The sequence below is a fragment of the Ranitomeya imitator genome, chromosome 3, assembly GCF_032444005.1.
Source record: "Ranitomeya imitator isolate aRanImi1 chromosome 3, aRanImi1.pri, whole genome shotgun sequence".
Lineage (NCBI taxonomy): Eukaryota > Metazoa > Chordata > Amphibia > Anura > Dendrobatidae > Ranitomeya > Ranitomeya imitator.
Genome location: NC_091284.1, coordinates 339,133,692 through 339,155,866, shown reverse-complemented (window position 1 = coordinate 339,155,866; position 22,175 = coordinate 339,133,692). Strand labels below are relative to the sequence as shown.

At 53.7% G+C, this 22,175-nt stretch overlaps 1 protein-coding gene across 4 annotated transcripts in view; it reads right to left on the bottom strand.

The window, feature by feature from the left end:
- Window positions 1–11,486, bottom strand: part of LOC138669911 (lethal(3)malignant brain tumor-like protein 4) — a 215,266-nt gene extending 203,780 nt beyond the window's left edge. For 2 of the 4 annotated variants that reach the window (XM_069756764.1, XM_069756765.1), the window contains exons 1-4: window positions 11,424–11,486; window positions 8,868–8,967; window positions 8,641–8,767; window positions 8,502–8,562 (exon numbers count right to left, since the gene is read on the bottom strand). In XM_069756764.1, coding sequence (XP_069612865.1) covers window positions 8,502–8,562; window positions 8,641–8,767; window positions 8,868–8,957 — 278 coding nt within the window. In that variant the 5' untranslated portion in view covers window positions 8,958–8,967; window positions 11,424–11,486. Of the gene's footprint in view, window positions 1–8,501; window positions 8,563–8,640; window positions 8,768–8,867; window positions 8,968–11,085 lie in introns of all 4 variants that reach the window. The other 2 variants (XM_069756766.1, XM_069756767.1) reach the window with 2 other exon arrangements.
- Window positions 11,487–22,175: the final 10,689 nt, after the last annotated feature.

Below are 22,175 nucleotides of genomic sequence, written 5' to 3'. Positions count from 1 at the left end.
TCTCAGCTTGGAGTAAGCTAAATTTGTCAGTGGTAGGAAGAGTAAATCTCCTTAAGATGGTGGTGATGCCTCAGATCCTGTATGTCCTACATAATTCTCCGGTATGGATCCCGATGAGAACATTCCGTAAGCTGAAATCGATATTTGGAGAGTTGGTGTGGGGAAAGAAGAGCCCGAGGATTAGGCAGGAGACTTTGCAGAGACCCAAAGATGAGGGGGGGCTTGCGTTACCCAACCCATGGTTATACTTTCTGGCTGCACAGAGCCAACATCTTAGGGGATGGGGGAAAGGGTTAGTGGAAGAAATGGGTCACAGTAGTCTGGTGCATATTAGCGGGGTATGGCCCTTGAGTTTGGGTCTGGAATCAGGACTATTTAGGAAATTGGGGAATGGCTTTCCCACCATGAATTTAATTCATAGAGTATGGCAGATGCTGAAGCGTATTAGGGGAATTGGGGGCTTCACGGAATTTTCACCTATCTGGGATAACTCATCTCTTCAAGAATTTAACCATATGGAAGGAATGGGAGAATGGAGAGAAAAGGGTATTAGGCTATTAGGACAATTGATTCACAGTGGGAGTCTTAGATCTTATGATGCGCTTCGGCAGGAATTTCAGTTTCCGGGATTAAAATGGTATCAATATAGGAGAGTTCAGCACGCTTTTCAGGCACAGAGGAAGAGGGGGCCCATAGTGGTTCAGAAAGATCTCATGTTAGACTGTATTCTAAATAACAATGGAACAAAGGGGGCTATATCGGAAGTATATGGGGATTTACTACACACATTCTTGGAGGATTACCCGATTAAAGCTAGAGGAAAATGGGAGGCCGAACTGGGGGAAATAGACGATGACAAATGGGGGTCTATTCTGGAATACATACCTAAATTGTCAATGAGTGAGCCTGGGAGGCTCTCGCAATTGTATGTGGTTAATAGGGCCTATAGGACACCTGACTTGTTGTTCAAAGCCGGAGTGAGATTGGATTCTGAGTGCCCTAGGTGCACTCAGACTGAGGCGGGTATGCTCCACATGTTGTGGGTGTGCCCCAGGCTCTTTTCATATTGGGTAGCAGTGTTGAACCAAATTGGAGTGCTTTATGGATGTGCGATTCCCAGGGATCCAGTGGTTTGTATACTTGGGTATGTGGAGGAGTTGTCGGCCGATGAAACTGCCAAAATGGCAATAGCTAGATTGCTCTTCGTTGCAAGGAAAGTGATTGCGAGATACTGGATTAGGGAGGAACCTCCAACCAGACGAGAATTTACCGCACAGGTGAATCATATTGTCCAGCTCGAAAAAAGCATTTATACCAAGAGGAATAGGATGGGGTTTTTTCAAAAGCTATGGCAGCCATGGCTAAATGGGAATGATTAAGAGGTTGTGGTAAATAATGTTAATAATACAATTTGTCTGTAATAAAAATGATCTTCTTGGGGAGGAGGGGGGAAAGTTGGGGTTGGTTATCTGAAGGAGGGAGGGGGGAGAAGGGGTATATTTTCTTGTTAAAATGAAAAACACAAATGCACTTTGTTGTATGAATAGATAACATTTATTATGTTCAATAAAAATTTATCTGATAAAAAAAAAAAGAGATGTAGGCTGCGTCCAGTCACAAATAGCCTGAACCTTGACGGGATCCATCTCAATAGTAGAAGGGGAAAAAATATACCCCAAAAAAGAAATCTTCTGGACTCCAAAGAGACACTTTGAACCTTTTACAAACAAAGAATTGGCCCGCAGGACCTGAAACACCTTCCTGACCTGCTGAACATGGGACTCCCAGTCATCCGAAAAAACCAAAACATCATCCAAATACACAATCATAAATTTATCCAGATATTCACGGAAAATATCGTGCATAAAGGACTGGAAGACAGAAGGAGCATTAGAAAGTCCAAAAGGCATCACCAAATACTCAAAATGGCCCTCAGGCGTATTAAATGCGGTTTTCCACTCATCACCCTGCTTTATCCGCACAAGATTATACGCACCCCGAAGATCAATCTTAGTGAACCATTTAGCCCCCTTAATGCGAGCGAACAAATCAGTCAACAATGGCAAAGGATACTGATATTTAACTGTAATCTTATTCAAAAGACGGTAATCTATACAAGGCCTCAAGGAACCATCTTTTTTGGCCACAAAAAAAAAACCTGCTCCCAAAGGGGACGAAGATGGACGGATATGTCCCTTTTCCAAGGACTCCTTAACATAATCCCGCATAGCAGTATGCTCTGGCACTGACAGATTGAACAAACGACCTTTAGGAAATTTACTGCCAGGAATCAAATCTATAGCACAATCGCAATCCCTGTGAGGAGGAAGCGAATTGAGCTTAGGCTCCTCAAAAACATCCCGATAATCAGACAAAAATACCGGAACCTCAGAAGGAGTAGATGAAGCGATAGAAATCGGAGGTGCATCATCATGAACCCCCTGACATCCCCAGCTTAACACAGACATCGTTTTCCAGTCCAAGACTGGGTTATGAGTTTGTAACCATGGCAGACCAAGCACTAAGACAACATGTAAATTATACAGTACCAGGAAGCGAATCACCTCCTGATGAACGGGAGTCATACGCATGGTCACTTGTGTCCAGTACTGAGGTTTATTCATAGCCAAAGGTGTAGAGTCAATTCCTTTCAAAGGAATAGGGACTTCCAGAGGCTCCAGAGTAAACCCACAGCGGTTGGCAAATGACCAATCCATAAGACTCAGGGCAGCGCCTGAATCCACATAGGCATCGACGGAAATGGCTGATAATGAACAAATCAGAGTCACAGACAGAATGAACTTAGACTGTAAAGTACTAATGGCAACAGACTTATCAACCTTTTTTGTGCGTTTAGAGCATGCTGATATAACATGAGCTGAATCACCACAATAAAAACACAACCCATTTTTCCGCCTATAGTTTTGCCGATCACTTCTGGACTGAATTCTATCACATTGCATTGTCTCAGGTGCCTGTTCAGAAGACACCGCCAAATGGTGCACAGGTTTGCGCTCCCGTAAACGCCGATCAATCTGAATAGCCATAGTCATAGACTCATTCAGACCTGTAGGCGCAGGGAACCCCACCATGACATCTTTAATGGCCTCAGAAAGGCCATCTCTGAATCTTGCAGCAAGGGCGCACTCATTCCACTGAGTAAGCACCGACCATTTCCGAAATTTCTGACAATATATTTCTGCTTCATCTTGCCCCTGAGAGAGAGCCAATAAAGCTTTTTCAGCCTGAATCTCTAGGTTAGGTTCCTCATAGAGCAAACCCAATGCCAGAAAAACCGCATCCACATTGAGCAACGCAGGATCCCCTGGTGCCAATGCAAATGCCCAATTCTGAGGGTCACCCCGCAGGAAAGATATAACAATCTTGACTTGCTGAGCAGGGTCTCCAGAAGAGCGAGATTTCAAAGAAAGAAACAACTTGCAATTGTTCCTAAAATTCAGAAAACTAGATCTATCTCCAGAAAAAAACTCTGGGATAGGAATTCTAGGTTCAGACATAGGAGCATGTACAACAAAATCTTGTATATTTTGAACCTTAGCAGCAAGATTATTCAGGCTGGAAGCCAAACTCTGGACGTCCATGATAAACAGCTGAGGTCAGAGCCATTCAAGGATTAAGAGGAGGTAAGACGCAGCCAGGCTGCAATTAAGGCTATGCAGCAAACTCTGAGGGGGGGAAAAAAAAAAAAAACTTCCTCAGACTACTTTTCCTCCTACTTCAGCCAATATGATTACCACTTTTTGGCCGGCTACACTGTCATGATCCCAATGGCAGGGGATCACAAAAGGACAAGCACAAAAAACAAAACCAGCTCTAGGGTGATGGAAACTGAGCTGACCGCGATCCTAAACCTCAACACACAACTAGCTGTAGCCGGGGAACGTGCCTACGATGATTCCTAGACGTCTCGCGCCAGCCGAAGAACTAACTTTCCCTATTAGAAGAAACACAGACCTCTCTTGCCTCCAGAGAAACACCCCACAGAAATAGCAGCCCCCCACATGTAATGACGGTGAAATGAGAGGAAAGCACATACGTAGTTATGAAAACAGATTCAGCAAAATGAGGCCCGCTAAAACTAGATAGCAGAGGATACAAAAGTGAACTGCGCGGTCAGCGAAAAACCCTACAAAAAACCATCCTGAAATTACTTGAACTCATGTTCCAACTCATGGAACATGAGGAGTAATATCAGCCCACTAGAGCAACCAGCAAAAAGGAATCACATCAAAATTAAGCAAAACGTGGAACAGGAAAATCAAAAACTTAGCTTGTCCTGAAGAATACAGAAGCGGGAAGCAGAGGTAACAAGACACACTGATTACATTGATAGCCGGCGAGGAAATGACAAGAAAGCCAGGTTAAATAGGAAACTCCCATATCCTGATAGAACAGGTGGACACCAGAGACCGCAGAGAACACAAGTCACCCAGTACCATCTGTAACCACCAGAGGGAGCCCAAAAACAGAATCCACAACAATACACCCACTGTCCTGTGTCCCCCAATGAGGCGAAGGAGAAAAACATGTTCTTATGCTGAGATATTCTTCTACTATGACCTGTGTAATGGCCGAGTCTGACAGTACAAGGACATGGTCTGATCATACCACAGCTCCTGGGCAGGGGAGGAAGCAAAAGAGAATATACAGAGAGCATGGGATGGGATCACAGCCTGTTCTTTCTATGAGGTAAAACAGCAGTAGTGTCAGGAGTGTGTCGCGTTCTATGGGAAAATCTGGGGTTAGAAAATCACTACGTATTTTGAATAGCAGATCTTCTGTTTAGACTGTGTGTTTGTGTCCCACATAAAATGGATTTAATTTCCTTTGGTGCTGAAGAGGTTAACGACCCTTTCTATGATGGTCAGAGGCACGCAACTCCATCTCACAGCTGCTCCTGGTCTGGTTGTTTCCACTCTCTATAAAATCTGGCCACACTCTCTTTTCCTCGCCGGTGAAAGTTCTACTTCCGGGTTCTTTGGCATCGCTGTGCTGAGTTGGAGATCATTGTTGCTACTGGAGATTGCTGCATGCTGTTTCTGAGTGTATGCTTTCCTCATTGTCCTAATTGGTTGGTACATAATTCCTATCTCTCCCTACATACCTCTCTACCTTTGGTGACCGTTTTTGTATGTTTTTTTGCTTACTGTTATTCCTGTCTTTCTTACGTGTTAATACACTAGCATTTCTGTCCCAGGCCTCCTGGGGGAAGAAGAGGGGACAGCTTAGGGAATAACAGAACAGTGGCCCAAACCTCCTCACCTTTAGAGGTACCTTTGGGAGCAGGGATAGTTATGGCCCCAGTCCTAGGGATGATGCAGGGTCCCTTTCCCTAATCACGTACAGTCACAGAGTGACAAGTAGCTGTGGTATGATCAGACCATGTTTCTGTACAGTCACACACAGCCATTACACAGTACACAGCAGGGGAACATTTATAAGATTATCTCAGCACAGGAACATTATTTTTTTATAACACATCCAATTGTGGAACTTATTTTTTCCCCAAGACCTATTGATTAAAGTGTACTTTGTCCCTGGGACTAACACGTTAAGCATTTTGTAGTGGATTTTGCACCAAAAGAAGTGCTTACTCTAGTTTAAGAGCTTGCTAGATAATGAATGTTTTCACTGAAGATATGTTCACAGCAAATGGGCTGCTTAAAGCAATATAAGCAAGGCCAAGTGGTCAAAGGCACCTTTCCTCCTACAATACTGCCAGTTAGCTCAGGCAAAACTGTCAAGAGGACGAGTGCTCCGGCCTATGCAGCTACACAAGCGGTGCTCCAAGCACCTTATTTGCTATGAACAGAAAGAATGTTTTTCCCAATATTATCCAGCGGATTTTCAAACTAGAGGTATGTCTACTCTTAGGGAAAATTCCCCAACAAAGATCTGTAATTACTTTGAAATGGATTTGGGAGCTGAAAGGCTCCTAAGAACTCGTTCACACATTGTGTTTTTTATATTATAATTACCATATTTTTAGGATTATAAGACGCACTTTTTTCCCCAAAAATTTTGGGGGAAAATGGGAGTGTGTCTTATAACGGGAATGTGCCTTACCGGTACCGTTGCTGCAGGCCACTGGCTTGGATGAACGGTTGTCCGGCGCTGCTACCCAGTGCTCTGCAGGTGTCTCAAGTGTCCGGCGCTGCTGCCCGGAGCTCTGCTGGTGTCTCCGGTGCTGGGGGGGTGCATGGCCAGTGCTGCCGAAGCTGCTGCAGTGGTCTCCAGTGCTGCCGCAGCCCACCCGGTAGTCCCATGATTTTCTGTGCTGTGGACTCCGTTAATCCCTTCATGACCATGGGATTTTTTGTTTTTCCGTGTTCGTTTTTCGCTCCCCTCCTTCCCAGAGCCATAACTTTTTTACTTTTCCGTCAATTTGGCCATGTGAGGGCTTATTTTTTGCGGGACGAGTTGTACTTTTGAACGACATCATTGGTTTTAGCATGTCGTGTACTAGAAAACGGGAAAAAAATTCCAAGTGCGGTGAAATTGCAAAAAAAGTGCAGTCCCACACTTGTTTTTTGTTTGGCTTTTTTGCTAGGTTCACTAAATGCTAAAACTGACCTGCCATTATGATTCTCCAGGTCATTACGAGTTCATAGACACCAAACAAGACTAGGTTATTTTTTATCTAAGTGGTAAAAAAAAATTCCCCCCAAAAAATGCGTCATTTTCCGATACTCGTAGCGTCTCCATTTTTCATGATCTGGGGTCGGTTGAGGGCTTATTTTTTGCGTGCCGAGATGACGCTTTTAATGATAGCATTTCGGTGCAGATACGTTCTTTTGATCGCCCGTTATTGCATTTTAATGCAAAGTCGCGGCGACCAAAAAAACGTAATTCTGGCGTTTCTAATTTTTTTCCCGCTACGCTGTTTAGCGATCAGGTTAATGCTTTTTTTTTTTTTAATTGATAGATTGGGCAATTCTGAATGCGGCGATACCAAATATGTGTAGATTTTATTTTTTTTTTATTGATTTATTTTGATTGGGGCGAAAGGGGGGTGATTTAAACTTTGATTTTTTTTTTTTTTTTTTAACATTTTTTTCAACTTTTTTTTTTTACTTTTGCCATGCTTCGATAGCTTCCATGGGAGGCTAGAAGCAGGCACAACTCGATCGCCTCTGCTACATAGCAGCGATCATCAGATCGCTGCTATGTAGCAGAATTGCAGGTGTGCTGTTGAGCGCTGACCACAGGGTGGCGCTCACAGCTACCGGCGATCAGTAACCATAGAGGTCTCAAGGACCTCTATGGTTACAATGGAGACGCATCGCCGACACCCGATCATGTGACGGGGTCGGCGATGACGTCATTTCCGGCCGCCCGGCCGGAAGCGGTAGTTAAATGCCGCTGTCTGCGTTTGACGGCGGCATTTAACTAGTTAATAGGCGCGGCCAGATCGCGATTCTGCCCGCGCCTATTACGGGCACGTCAGCTGTTCAAAACAGCTGACATGTCCCGGCTTTGGTGCGGGCTCACCGCGGAGCCCTGCATCAAAGTGGGGCTTCTGACCTCGGACGTACTATCCCATCCGAGGTCAGAAAGGGGTTAAAATGGCCGCCGGGAGTGGCACATGCGCAGATGGAGATCTCGGCACCGATATCTCGGGAGATAAGATTTCAGCACTGAAATCTCATGTCTCGAGATCTTGGTCCCAAGATACCATCTGCGCATGCGCCGCCCCCAGCAGCCATTTTACCGGAGTCCACAGCTCAGAAAATCAAGGGACTGCTGGGGCTCTGGCCTTTCACAAAATGTCAGCAGAGCCACGGCAGCACCAGAGACCGCCACAGCAGCACCGGGTGGCGCTGTCCAGGCACCTGCAGCACTGGAGACACCAGCAGAGCACTGGGCAGCACCACCGGACACCCGCAGCGCCACCGGGCATCGGAGACACCCGCAGAGCACCGGGCAGCAGAGCCAGACACCAGCAGCACTGCCGAACACCCCTTCATCCCAGCCTGTGGCCTGCAGCATCACACCACTCCTTGCCTCCTCCAGCAGCGACCCCGCTTCACCACAGCCACCATGCCCGATAAGCAATAAGATGCATGGATTATAAGAAGCACCACCATTTTATTTTTTTTTTTAAATCCTATTTTTCTCCTCAAAATTTGGGGTGCGTCTTATAATCTGGAGTGTCTTATATAGCGAAAAATATGGTATGTGTGCATTTACTATTCTTTGTCTAAATTTCACATTTTTACTTACCTTGCACTATGCACCTTTTATCAAATGGGATTTAACTGAATCAATGAACCTATGAAACTACTGTTTTTTGTTGAATGTACAAACACTTGCAAAAACACACCCTTTTTATGTGTTTTTTTTCTGTCAAAAGACAAGTTTTGGTGCAAAAATGTCTTTTACATATACTTAACATGTGCACATACCCTAAATATATTGAAACAGTCTCAAGTAGGGGTTAACATGCCTTGAAGTTTTAAGAAGTGCATCCACAATCTTACCCATCATCTATAGGTTCCTTTTTCTCCATGTTATCAGGTTTCTCTTGGCTGTTTTGCATTGCTGGAGAAATGAAAGTGTACAGTCAATAATGACTGATGAATGAAGCTACATTCACAAGTGATCATGACCAGGTCATACCTTGTCTGGGGACAGCAAAGGGTGATCCCTGCACAGATTTCCCTGTATCCTGGCTATTAGAAGAAGAGTCCAAGGTCTTGTCCGAATCTGTAAGGATCTCCAGGGTACCAAACTCACTAAGACGGAACTAGAAACACCAACCAACCATGAGGATAGGGGGAAGAATATTAGATTGGTTTATTAGAAAGAAGGTTTGTTGACCAAAGAACGTTATAGAGGTTTCTGACCCGTATTTGACTTCCAGGAAGAGTAGCAATGCCGTTGCTCCAGTCCAGAGCATTCATCAGGTCAAAGTCTGAAGCAGATCCCCGAGACATCTCCTATTACCTGAAGGAAGACACATCGGTTACATAAAATGTAGCATACAAAGCTCCTACTCACAAAACGGTGGCATGCATTTGGCAATACCATGACTAATACAGCCGCCAGAATTTACAGAGAATAGCCACAGAAGAAGGAAAGCTGACTGTAGGAAATCAAAAGTTAAAGAACTTTCCAAAAAAAACTGTAATTCTGTAATTACACTTATTTTTCTATTCAGCTTTTTTATTTCTCATTGACAATTTTAATTATCCAGATATTTTAGACAGATTCTTGAAAGTTGAATTTTCTTTTGTTTTACACATCTCATTTCAGTCCCTACATGGAGTAAGGTTTCCGGATGAGTTATTCATTTAGTGTATGTTTGTGTCTTTTTACAGGGTTTGCGACAGTTAAAGACAAAAATGAATAGTATGAGCGGTTTTGAGTAATTTGGCACAAATTACAAGACAAAAAAAAGTTACTTAAAATAAATCACAATTGATGAATCGGGCCAAAAGTTTTTGACGAGTCTTAAGATTTGGAGGTGGACTTGGATAGGTTACACTCAGTTTCTGCTCCAAAACGTGAAAATTTCAAGTGTGCACATAGCCTAAGTCTACCGCATTTTGTAGAAATTGTTAGCAGATGTCACCCCATAGTCTCTGTTCATATCAGTGCAAATATTCTGGTCATTCTAGTTCGTTTTAGAGACATAATAAAATATAAGGGCAGCATTGCACTCCTGGCATGCAGGCATATGCTTTCCATCATGTTGTCCAGCATTTTTCTGGAACAGATAGAACACTTTGGTAACACTGGTAAAATCTGGGATGGAGACTCCTAAGTAAATGTTAAAGGGGTTGTCCCTACAGAACAAGATATCACCTAACCACAGCTTTCCTCCAAAGAGCAAATAGAGAGGTCAGCCACCCTCCAGAGATCATGCAGAGAAGACGGCCACCCTCCAGAGATCATGCAGAGAAGACGGCCACCCTCCAGAGATCATGCAGAGAAGACGGCCACCCTCCAGAGATCATGCAGAGAAGACGGCCACCCTCCAGAGATCCTGTAGAGAAGACTGCCACCCTCCAGAGATCATGCAGAGAAGACGGCCACCCTCCAGAGATCCTGTAGAGAAGACTGCCATCCTCCGCAGATGCTGTAGAGAAGACGGCCATCCTCCGCAGATCCTGTAGAGAAGACGGCCATCCTCCGCAGATCCTGTAGAGAAGACGGCCATCCTCCGCAGATGCTGTAGAGAAGACGGCCATCCTCTGCAGATCCTGTAGAGAAAACGGCCATCCTCCGCAGATCCTGTAGAGAAGACTGCCATCCTCCGCAGATCCTGTAGAGAAGACTGCCATCCTCCGCAGATCCTGTAGAGAAGACTGCCATCCTCCGCAGATGCTGTAGAGAAGACGGCCATCCTCCGCAGATCCTGTAGAGAAGACGGCCATCCTCCACAGATGCTGTAGAGAAGACGGCCATCCTCCGCAGATCCTGTAGAGAAGACTGCCATCCTCCGCAGATGCTGTAGAGAAGACGGCCATCCTCCACAGATCCTGTAGAGAAGACGGCCATCCTCCACAGATGCTGTAGAGAAGACGGCCATCCTCCGCAGATGCTGTAGAGAAGACGGCCATCCTCCACAGATGCTGTAGAGAAGACTGCCATCCTCCGCAGATGCTGTAGAGAAGACGGCCATCCTCCACAGATCCTGTAGAGAAGACTGCCATCCTCCGCAGATGCTGTAGAGAAGACTGCCATCCTCCGCAGATGCTGTAGAGAAGACTGCCATCCTCCGCAGATCCTGTAGAGAAGACTGCCATCCTCCGCAGATGCTGTAGAGAAGACGGCCATCCTCCACAGATCCTGTAGAGAAGACTGCCATCCTCCGCAGATGCTGTAGAGAAGACTGCCATCCTCCGCAGATGCTGTAGAGAAGACTGCCATCCTCCGCAGATGCTGTAGAGAAGACTGCCATCCTCCGCAGATGCTGTAGAGAAGACGGCCATCCTCCGCAGATCCTGTAGAGAAGACTGCCATCCTCCGCAGATCCTGTAGAGAAGACGGCCATCCTCTGCAGATCCTGTACTTTACACCTTCCAGGTCATAGACACGTTACATAACTGCAGTACCCACATGCGGCCACTAGAGCGCGCTCACTCCCTCAGGTGAGAGGATGGCCGGAGTTCCTAGTCACCCCGTACCAGACCAGTCCATAATTGCTGCTGCCCACCCAGAAGCCGCACAGGTCTCATGCTGTACCACACTCGCAGGAGGACCAGCGGTCACACGGAATACCATGCCCGCCACTCTGTCTCTACGCCGGGCGCCAGCTCCGCTTTCCTGCACAAATAAGTCATTTGCTACTAGGAGAAAAACTCCCAACCTGCCGCCTGCACCCGCCCGGTAGCACTCTCATAGTCAGTGACTGCAAAACTAAACTCCCGATTCACTTTGCACGCATCACTCCTCACCACTCCTCTGTCCCAGAGCCGCCTCCACCAGAAGATGGCGTCAGGGGGCTGTCCTCACTCCTCCCAGCGCCCCGCCTACCCGACTTATCTCCAAGGCAACCGCTCCGGAGCCGTGTGTTACCGATGTGCCGGGGCGCCATGTATCCAGTGAACGTGGCTGGTGGTCGGCGCTGGCCAGGGAGGCACACACAGCTGACCACGGCAGGCACACACAGCTGACCACGGCAGGCACACACAGCTGACCACGGCAGGCACACACAGCTGACCACGGCAGGCACACACAGCTGACCACGGCAGGCACACACAGCTGACCACGGCAGGCACACACAGCTGACCACGGCAGGCACACACAGCTGACCACGGCAGGCACACACAGCTGACCACGGCAGGCACACACAGCTGACCACGGCAGGCACACACAGCTGACCACGGCAGGCACACACAGCTGACCACGGCAGGCACACACAGCTGACCACGGCAGGCACACACAGCTGACCACGGCAGGCACACACAGCTGACCACGGCAGGCACACACAGCTGACCACGGCAGACACACACAGCTAACCACGGCAGGCACACACAGCTGACCACGGCAGGCACACACAGCTGACCACGGCAGGCACACACAGCTGACCACGGCAGACACACACAGCTGACCACGGCAGGCACTCACAGCTAACCACGGCAGGCACACACAGCTGACCACGGCAGGCACACACAGCTGACCACGGCAGGCACACACAGCTGACCACGGCAGACACACACAGCTGACCACGGCAGACACACACAGCTGACCACGGCAGGCACACACAGCTGACCACGGCAGGCACACACAGCTGACCACGGCAGGCACACACAGCTGACCACGGCAGGCACACACAGCTGACCACGGCAGACACACACAGGTGACCACGGCAGGCACACACAGCTGACCACAGCAGGCACACACAGCTGACCACGGCAGGCACACATAGCTGACCACGGCAGGCACACACAGGTGACCACGGCAGGCACACACAGCTGACCACAGCAGGCACACACAGCTGACCACGGCAGGCACACACAGCTAACCACTGCAGGCACACACAGCTAACCACGGCAGGCACACACAGCTGACCACAGCAGGCACACAGCTGACCACGGCAGGCACACACAGCTGACCACGGCAGGCACACACAGCTAACCACGACAGGCACACACAGCTAACCAGGGCAGGCACACACAGCTAACCACGGCAGGCACACACAGCTGACCACGGCAAGCACACACAGCTGACCACGGCAGGCACACACAGCTGACCACGGCAGCCACACACAGCTAACCACGGCAGGCACTCACAGCTGACCACGACAGGCACACACAGCTAACCACGGCAGGCACACACAGCTAACCACGGCAGGCACACATAGCTGAACACGGCAGGCACACATAGCTGACCACGGCAGGCACACACAGCTAACCACGGCAGGCACTCACAGCTAACCACGGCAGGCACTCACAGCTAACCACGGCATGCACAGCTAACCACGGCAGGCACTCACAGCTGACCACGGCAGGCACACAGCTGACCACGGCAGGCACTCACAGCTGACCACGGCAGGCACACACAGCTGACCACGGCAGGCACTCACAGCTGACCACGGCAGGCACACACAGCTAACCACGGCAGGCACACACAGCTAACCACGGCAGGCACTCACAGCTGACCACGGCAGGCACACACAGCTGACCACGGCAGGCACACACAGCTGACCACGGCAGGCACTCACAGCTGACCAAGGCAGGCACACACAGCTAACCACTGCAGGCACACACAGCTAACCACGGCAAGCACACACAGCTAACCACGGCAGGCACACACAGCTGACCACGGCAGGCACACAGCTATCCACGGCAGGCACACAGCTGACCACGGCAGGCACTCACAGCTGACCACGGCAGGCACACACAGCTGACCACGGCAGGCACACAAAGCTAACCACGGCAGGCACTCACAGCTGACCACGGCAGGCACACACAGCTAACAACGGCAAGCACACACAGCTAACCACGGCAAGCACACACAGCTGACCATGGCAGGCACACACAGCTAACCACGGCAGGCAAAAACAGCTAACCACGGCAGGCACACACGGCTAACCACGGCAGGCACACACAGCTAACCACGGCAGGCACATACAGCTAACCACGGCAGGCACACAGCTGACCACGGCAGGCACACACAGCTAACCACAGCAGGCACACACAGCTAACCACGGCAGGCACACAGCTGACCACGGCAGGCACTCACAGCTGACCACGGCAGGCACACAGCTGACCACGGCAAGCACACAGCTGACCATGGTAGGCACACACAGCTAACCACGGCAGGCACACACGGCTAACCATGGCAGGCAAACACAGCTAACCACAGCAGGCACACACGGCTGACCACGGCAGGCACACACGGCTAACCACGGCAGGCACACACAGCTGACCACGGCAGACACAGCTGACCACGGCAGGCACTCACAGCTCACCACGGCAGGCACTCACAGCTGAGCATGGCAGGCACACACAGCTAACCACGGCAGGCACACACAGCTAACCACGGCAGGCACACACAGCTAACCACGGCAGGCACACACGGCTAACCACGGCAGGCACACACGGCTAATCACGGCAGGCACACACAGCTGACCACGGCAGGCACACACAGCTGACCACGGCAGGCACACAGCTGACCACGGCAGGCACTCACAGCTGACCACGGCAGGCACACATAGCTGACCACGGCAGGCACACATAGCTGACCACGGCAGGCACACAGCTAACCACGGCAGGCACACACAGCTGACCACGGCAGGCACACACAGCTGACCACGGCAGGCACACACAGCTGACCACGGCAGCCACACACAGCTAACCACGGCAGGCACTCACAGCTGACCACGGCAGGCACACACAGCTAACCACGGCAGGCACACACAGCAAACCACGGCAGGCACACATAGCTGACCACCGCAGGCACACACAGCTGACCACGGCAGGCACACACAGCTAACCACGGCAGGCACTCACAGCTAACCACGGCAGGCACTCACAGCTAACCACGGCAGGCACTCACAGCTAACCACGGCAGGCACTCACAGCTGACCACGGCAGGCACACAGCTGACCACGGCAGGCACTCACAGCTGACCACGGCAGGCACACACAGCTGACCACGGCAGGCACTCACAGCTGACCACGGCAGGCACACACAGCTAACCACGGCAGGCACACACAGCTAACCACGGCAGGCACTCACAGCTGACCACGGCAGGCACACACAGCTGACCACGGCAGGCACACACAGCTGACCACGGCAGGCACTCACAGCTGACCACGGCAGGCACACACAGCTAACCACTGCAGGCACACACAGCTAACCACGGCAAGCACACACAGCTAACCACGGCAGGGACACACAGCTGACCACGGCAGGCACACACAGCTGACCACGGCAGGCACACACAGCTGACCACGGCAGGCACACACAGCTGACCACGGCAGGCACACACAGCTGACCACGGCAGGCACACACAGCTGACCACGGCAGGCACACACAGCTGACCACGGCAGGCACACACAGCTGACCACGGCAGGCACACACAGCTGACCACGGCAGGCACACACAGCTGACCACGGCAGACACACACAGCTAACCACGGCAGGCACACACAGCTGACCACGGCAGGCACACACAGCTGACCACGGCAGGCACACACAGCTGACCACGGCAGACACACACAGCTGACCACGGCAGGCACTCACAGCTAACCACGGCAGGCACACACAGCTGACCACGGCAGGCACACACAGCTGACCACGGCAGGCACACACAGCTGACCACGGCAGACACACACAGCTGACCACGGCAGACACACACAGCTGACCACGGCAGGCACACACAGCTGACCACGGCAGGCACACACAGCTGACCACGGCAGGCACACACAGCTGACCACGGCAGGCACACACAGCTGACCACGGCAGACACACACAGGTGACCACGGCAGGCACACACAGCTGACCACAGCAGGCACACACAGCTGACCACGGCAGGCACACATAGCTGACCACGGCAGGCACACACAGGTGACCACGGCAGGCACACACAGCTGACCACAGCAGGCACACACAGCTGACCACGGCAGGCACACACAGCTAACCACTGCAGGCACACACAGCTAACCACGGCAGGCACACACAGCTGACCACAGCAGGCACACAGCTGACCACGGCAGGCACACACAGCTGACCACGGCAGGCACACACAGCTAACCACGACAGGCACACACAGCTAACCAGGGCAGGCACACACAGCTAACCACGGCAGGCACACACAGCTGACCACGGCAGGCACACACAGCTGACCACGGCAGGCACACACAGCTGACCACGGCAGCCACACACAGCTAACCACGGCAGGCACTCACAGCTGACCACGGCAGGCACACACAGCTAACCACGGCAGGCACACACAGCTAACCACGGCAGGCACACACAGCTAACCACGGCAGGCACACACAGCTAACCACGGCAGGCACTCACAGCTAACCACGGCATGCACAGCTAACCACGGCAGGCACTCACAGCTGACCACGGCAGGCACACAGCTGACCACGGCAGGCACTCACAGCTGACCACGGCAGGCACACACAGCTGACCACGGCAGGCACTCACAGCTGACCACGGCAGGCACACACAGCTAACCACGGCAGGCACACACAGCTAACCACGGCAGGCACTCACAGCTGACCACGGCAGGCACACACAGCTGACCACGGCAGGCACACACAGCTGACCACGGCAGGCACTCACAGCTGACCAAGGCAGGCACACACAGCTAACCACTGCAGGCACACACAGCTAACCACGGCAAGCACACACAGCTAACCACGGCAGGCACACACAGCTGACCACGGCAGGCACACAGCTATCCACGGCAGGCACACAGCTGACCACGGCAGGCACTCACAGCTGACCACGGCAGGCACACACAGCTGACCACGGCAGGCACACAAAGCTAACCACGGCAGGCACTCACAGCTGACCACGGCAGGCACACACAGCTAACAACGGCAAGCACACACAGCTAACCACGGCAAGCACACACAGCTGACCACGGCAGGCACACACAGCTAACCACGGCAGGCAAAAACAGCTAACCACGGCAGGCACACACGGCTAACCACGGCAGGCACACACAGCTAACCACGGCAGGCACATACAGCTAACCACGGCAGGCACACAGCTGACCACGGCAGGCACACACAGCTAACCACAGCAGGCACACACAGCTAACCACGGCAGGCACACAGCTGACCACGGCAGGCACTCACAGCTGACCACGGCAGGCACACAGCTGACCACGGCAAGCACACAGCTGACCATGGTAGGCACACACAGCTAACCACGGCAGGCACACACGGCTAACCATGGCAGGCAAACACAGCTAACCACAGCAGGCACACACGGCTGACCACGGCAGGCACACACGGCTAACCACGGCAGGCACACACAGCTGACCACGGCAGACACAGCTGACCACGGCAGGCACTCACAGCTCACCACGGCAGGCACTCACAGCTGAGCATGGCAGGCACACACAGCTAACCACGGCAGGCACACACAGCTAACCACGGCAGGCACACACAGCTAACCACGGCAGGCACACACGGCTAACCACGGCAGGCACACACGGCTAATCACGGCAGGCACACACAGCTGACCACGGCAGGCACACACAGCTGACCACGGCAGGCACACAGCTGACCACGGCAGGCACTCACAGCTGACCACGGCAGGCACACATAGCTGACCACGGCAGGCACACATAGCTGACCACGGCAGGCACACACAGCTAACCACGGCAGGCACACACAGCTGACCACGGCAGGCACACACAGCTGACCACGGCAGGCACACACAGCTGACCACGGCAGCCACACACAGCTAACCACGGCAGGCACTCACAGCTGACCACGGCAGGCACACACAGCTAACCACGGCAGGCACACACAGCTAACCACGGCAGGCACACATAGCTGACCACCGCAGGCACACACAGCTGACCACGGCAGGCACACACAGCTAACCACGGCAGGCACTCACAGCTAACCACGGCAGGCACTCACAGCTAACCACGGCAGGCACTCACAGCTAACCACGGCAGGCACTCACAGCTGACCACGGCAGGCACACAGCTGACCACGGCAGGCACTCACAGCTGACCACGGCAGGCACACACAGCTGACCACGGCAGGCACTCACAGCTGACCACGGCAGGCACACACAGCTAACCACGGCAGGCACACACAGCTAACCACGGCAGGCACTCACAGCTGACCACGGCAGGCACACACAGCTGACCACGGCAGGCACACACAGCTGACCACGGCAGGCACTCACAGCTGACCACGGCAGGCACACACAGCTAACCACTGCAGGCACACACAGCTAACCACGGCAAGCACACACAGCTAACCACGGCAGGGACACACAGCTGACCACGGCAGGCACACAGCTATCCACGGCAGGCACACAGCTGACCACGGCAGGCACTCACAGCTGACCACGGCAGGCACACACAGCTGACCATGGCAGGCACACAAAGCTAACCACGGCAGGCACTCACAGCTGACCACGGCAGGCAAACACAGCTAACATCGGCAAGCACACACAGCTAACCACGGCAGGCACACACAGCTGACCACAGCAGGCACACACAGCTAACCACGGCAGGCAAAAACAGCTAACCACGGCAGGCACACACGGCTAACCACGGCAGGCACACACAGCTAACCACGGCAGGCACATACAGCTAACCACGGCAGGCACACAGCTGACCACGGCAGGCACACACAGCTAACCACAGCAGGCACACACAGCTAACCATGGCAGGCACACAGCTGACCACGGCAGGCACTCACAGCTGACCACGGCAGGCACACAGCTGACCACGGCAAGCACACAGCTGACCATGGTAGGCACACACAGCTAACCACGGCAGGCACACACGGCTAACCATGGCAGGCAAACACAGCTAACCACGGCAGGCACACATAGCTGACCACGGCAGGCACACACAGCTAACCACGGCAGGCACACACAGCTGACCACGGCAGGCACACACAGCTGACCACGGCAGGCACACACAGCTGACCACGGCAGCCACACACAGCTAACCACGGCAGGCACTCACAGCTGACCACGGCAGGCACACACAGCTAACCACGGCAGGCACACACAGCTAACCACGGCAGGCACACATAGCTGACCACCGCAGGCACACATAGCTGACCACGGCAGGCACACACAGCTAACCACGGCAGGCACTCACAGCTAACCACGGCAGGCACTCACAGCTAACCACGGCAGGCACTCACAGCTAACCACGGCAGGCACTCACAGCTGACCACGGCAGGCACACAGCTGACCACGGCAGGCACTCACAGCTGACCACGGCAGGCACACAGAGCTGACCACGGCAGGCACTCACAGCTAACCACGGCAGGCACTCACAGCTGACCACGGCAGGCACACACAGCTGACCACGGCAGGCACACACAGCTGACCACGGCAGGCACTCACAGCTGACCACGGCAGGCACACACAGCTAACCACTGCAGGCACACACAGCTAACCACGGCAAGCACACACAGCTAACCACGGCAGGGACACACAGCTGACCACGGCAGGCACACAGCTATCCACGGCAGGCACACAGCTGACCACGGCAGGCACTCACAGCTGACCACGGCAGGCACACACAGCTGACCATGGCAGGCACACAAAGCTAACCACGGCAGGCACTCACAGCTGACCACGGCAGGCAAACACAGCTAACAACGGCAAGCACACACAGCTAACCACGGCAGGCACACACAGCTGACCACAGCAGGCACACACAGCTAACCACGGCAGGCAAAAACAGCTAACCACGGCAGGCACACACGGCTAACCACGGCAGGCACACACAGCTAACCACGGCAGGCACATACAGCTAACCACGGCAGGCACACAGCTGACCACGGCAGGCACACACAGCTAACCACAGCAGGCACACACAGCTAACCATGGCAGGCACACAGCTGACCACGGCAGGCACTCACAGCTGACCACGGCAGGCACACAGCTGACCACGGCAAGCACACAGCTGACCATGGTAGGCACACACAGCTAACCACGGCAGGCACACAAGGCTAACCATGGCAGGCAAACACAGCTAACCACGGCAGGCACACACGGCTGACCACGGCAGGCACACACGGCTAACCACGGCAGGCACACACAGCTGACCACGGCAGACACTCACAGCTGACCACGGCAGGCACTCACAGCTCACCACGGCAGGCACTCACAGCTGAGCACGGCAGGCACACACAGCTAACCACGGCAGGCACACACAGCTAACCACGGCAGGCACACACAGCTAACCACGGCAGGCACACACGGCTAACCACGGCAGGCACACACAGCTAACCACGGCAGGCACACACAGCTGACCACGGCAGGCACACACAGCTGACCACGGCAGGCACACAGCTGACCACGGCAGGCACTCACAGCTGACCACGGCAGGCACACACAGCTGACCACGGCAGGCACTCACAGCTGAGCACGGCAGGCACACACAGCTAACCACGGCAGGCACACACAGCTAACCACGGCAGGCACACATAGCTGACCACGGCAGGCACACACAGCTAACCACGGCAGGCACACATAGCTGACCACGGCAGGCACACATAGCTGACCACCGCAGGCACACACAGCTAACCACGGCAGGCACTCACAGCTAACCACGGCAGGCACTCACAGCTAACCACGGCAGGCACTCACAGCTAACCACGGCAGGCACACATAGCTGACCACGGCAGGCACTCACAGCTGACCACGGCAGGCACACACAGCTGACCACGGCAGGCGCACACAGCTAACCACAGCAGGCACTCACAGCTAACCACAGCAGGCACTCACAGCTAACCACAGCAGGCACACATAGCTAACCACGGCAGGCACACACAGCTGACCACGGCAGGCACTCACAGCTAACCACGGCAGGCACTCACAGCTAACCACGGCAGGCACACACAGCTGACCACGGCAGGCACACACAGCTAACCACGGCAGGCACACATAGCTGACCACGGCAGGCACTCACAGCTAACCACAGCAGGCACTCACAGCTAACCACGGCAGGCACACACAGCTGACCACGGCAGGCACTCACAGCTAACCACGGCAGGCACACATAGCTGACCACGGCAGGCACACACAGCTAACCACGGCAGGCACACACAGCTGACCACAGCAGGCACACAGCTGACCACGGCAGGCACACACAGCTGACCACGGCAGGCACACACAACTAACCACGACAGGCACGCACAGCTAACCAAGGCAGGCACACACAGCTAACCACGGCAGGCACACACAGCTGACCACGGCAGGCACACACAGCTGACCACGGCAGGCACACACAGCTGACCACGGCAGCCACACACAGCTAACCACGGCAGGCACTCACAGCTGACCACGGCAGGCACACACAGCTAACCACGGCAGGCACACACAGCTAACCACGGCAGGCACACATAGCTGACCACGGCAGGCACACATAGCTGACCACGGCAGGCACACACAGCTGACCACGGCAGGCTCTCACAGCTAACCACGGCAGGCACTCACAGCTAACCACGGCAGGCACTCACAGCTAACCACGGCAGGCACACACAGCTGACCACGGCAGGCACTCACAGCTAACCACGGCAGGCACACATAGCTGACCACGGCAGGCACACACAGCTAACCACGGCAGGCACACACAGCTGACCACAGCAGGCACACAGCTGACCACGGCAGGCACACACAGCTGACCACGGCAGGCACACACAACTAACCACGACAGGCACGCACAGCTAACCAGGGCAGGCACACACAGCTAACCACGGCAGGCACACACAGCTGACCACGGCAGGCACACACAGCTGACCACGGCAGGCACACACAGCTGACCACGGCAGCCACACACAGCTAACCACGGCAGGCACTCACAGCTGACCACGGCAGGCACACACAGCTAACCACGGCAGGCACACACAGCTAACCACGGCAGGCACACATAGCTGACCACGGCAGGCACACACAGCTGACCACGGCAGGCTCTCACAGCTAACCACGGCAGGCACTCACAGCTAACCACGGCAGGCACTCACAGCTAACCACGGCAGGCACTCACAGCTGACCACGGCAGGCACACAGCTGACCACGGCAGGCACTCACAGCTGACCACGGCAGGCACACACAGCTGACCACGGCAGGCACTCACAGCTGACCACGGCAGGCACACACAGCTAACCACGGCAGGCACACACAGCTAACCACGGCAGGCACTCACAGCTGACCACGGCAGGCACACACAGCTGACCATGGCAGGCACACACAGCTGACCACGGCAGGCACTCACAGCTGACCACGGCAGGCACACACAGCTAACCACTGCAGGCACACACAGCTAACCACGGCAAGCACACACAGCTAACCACGGCAGGCACACACAGCTGACCACGGCAGGCACACAGCTATCCACGGCAGGCACACAGCTGACCACGGCAGGCACTCACAGCTGACCACGGCAGGCACACACAGCTGACCACGGCAGGCACACAAAGCTAACCACGGCAGGCACTCACAGCTGACCACGGCAGGCACACACAGCTAACAA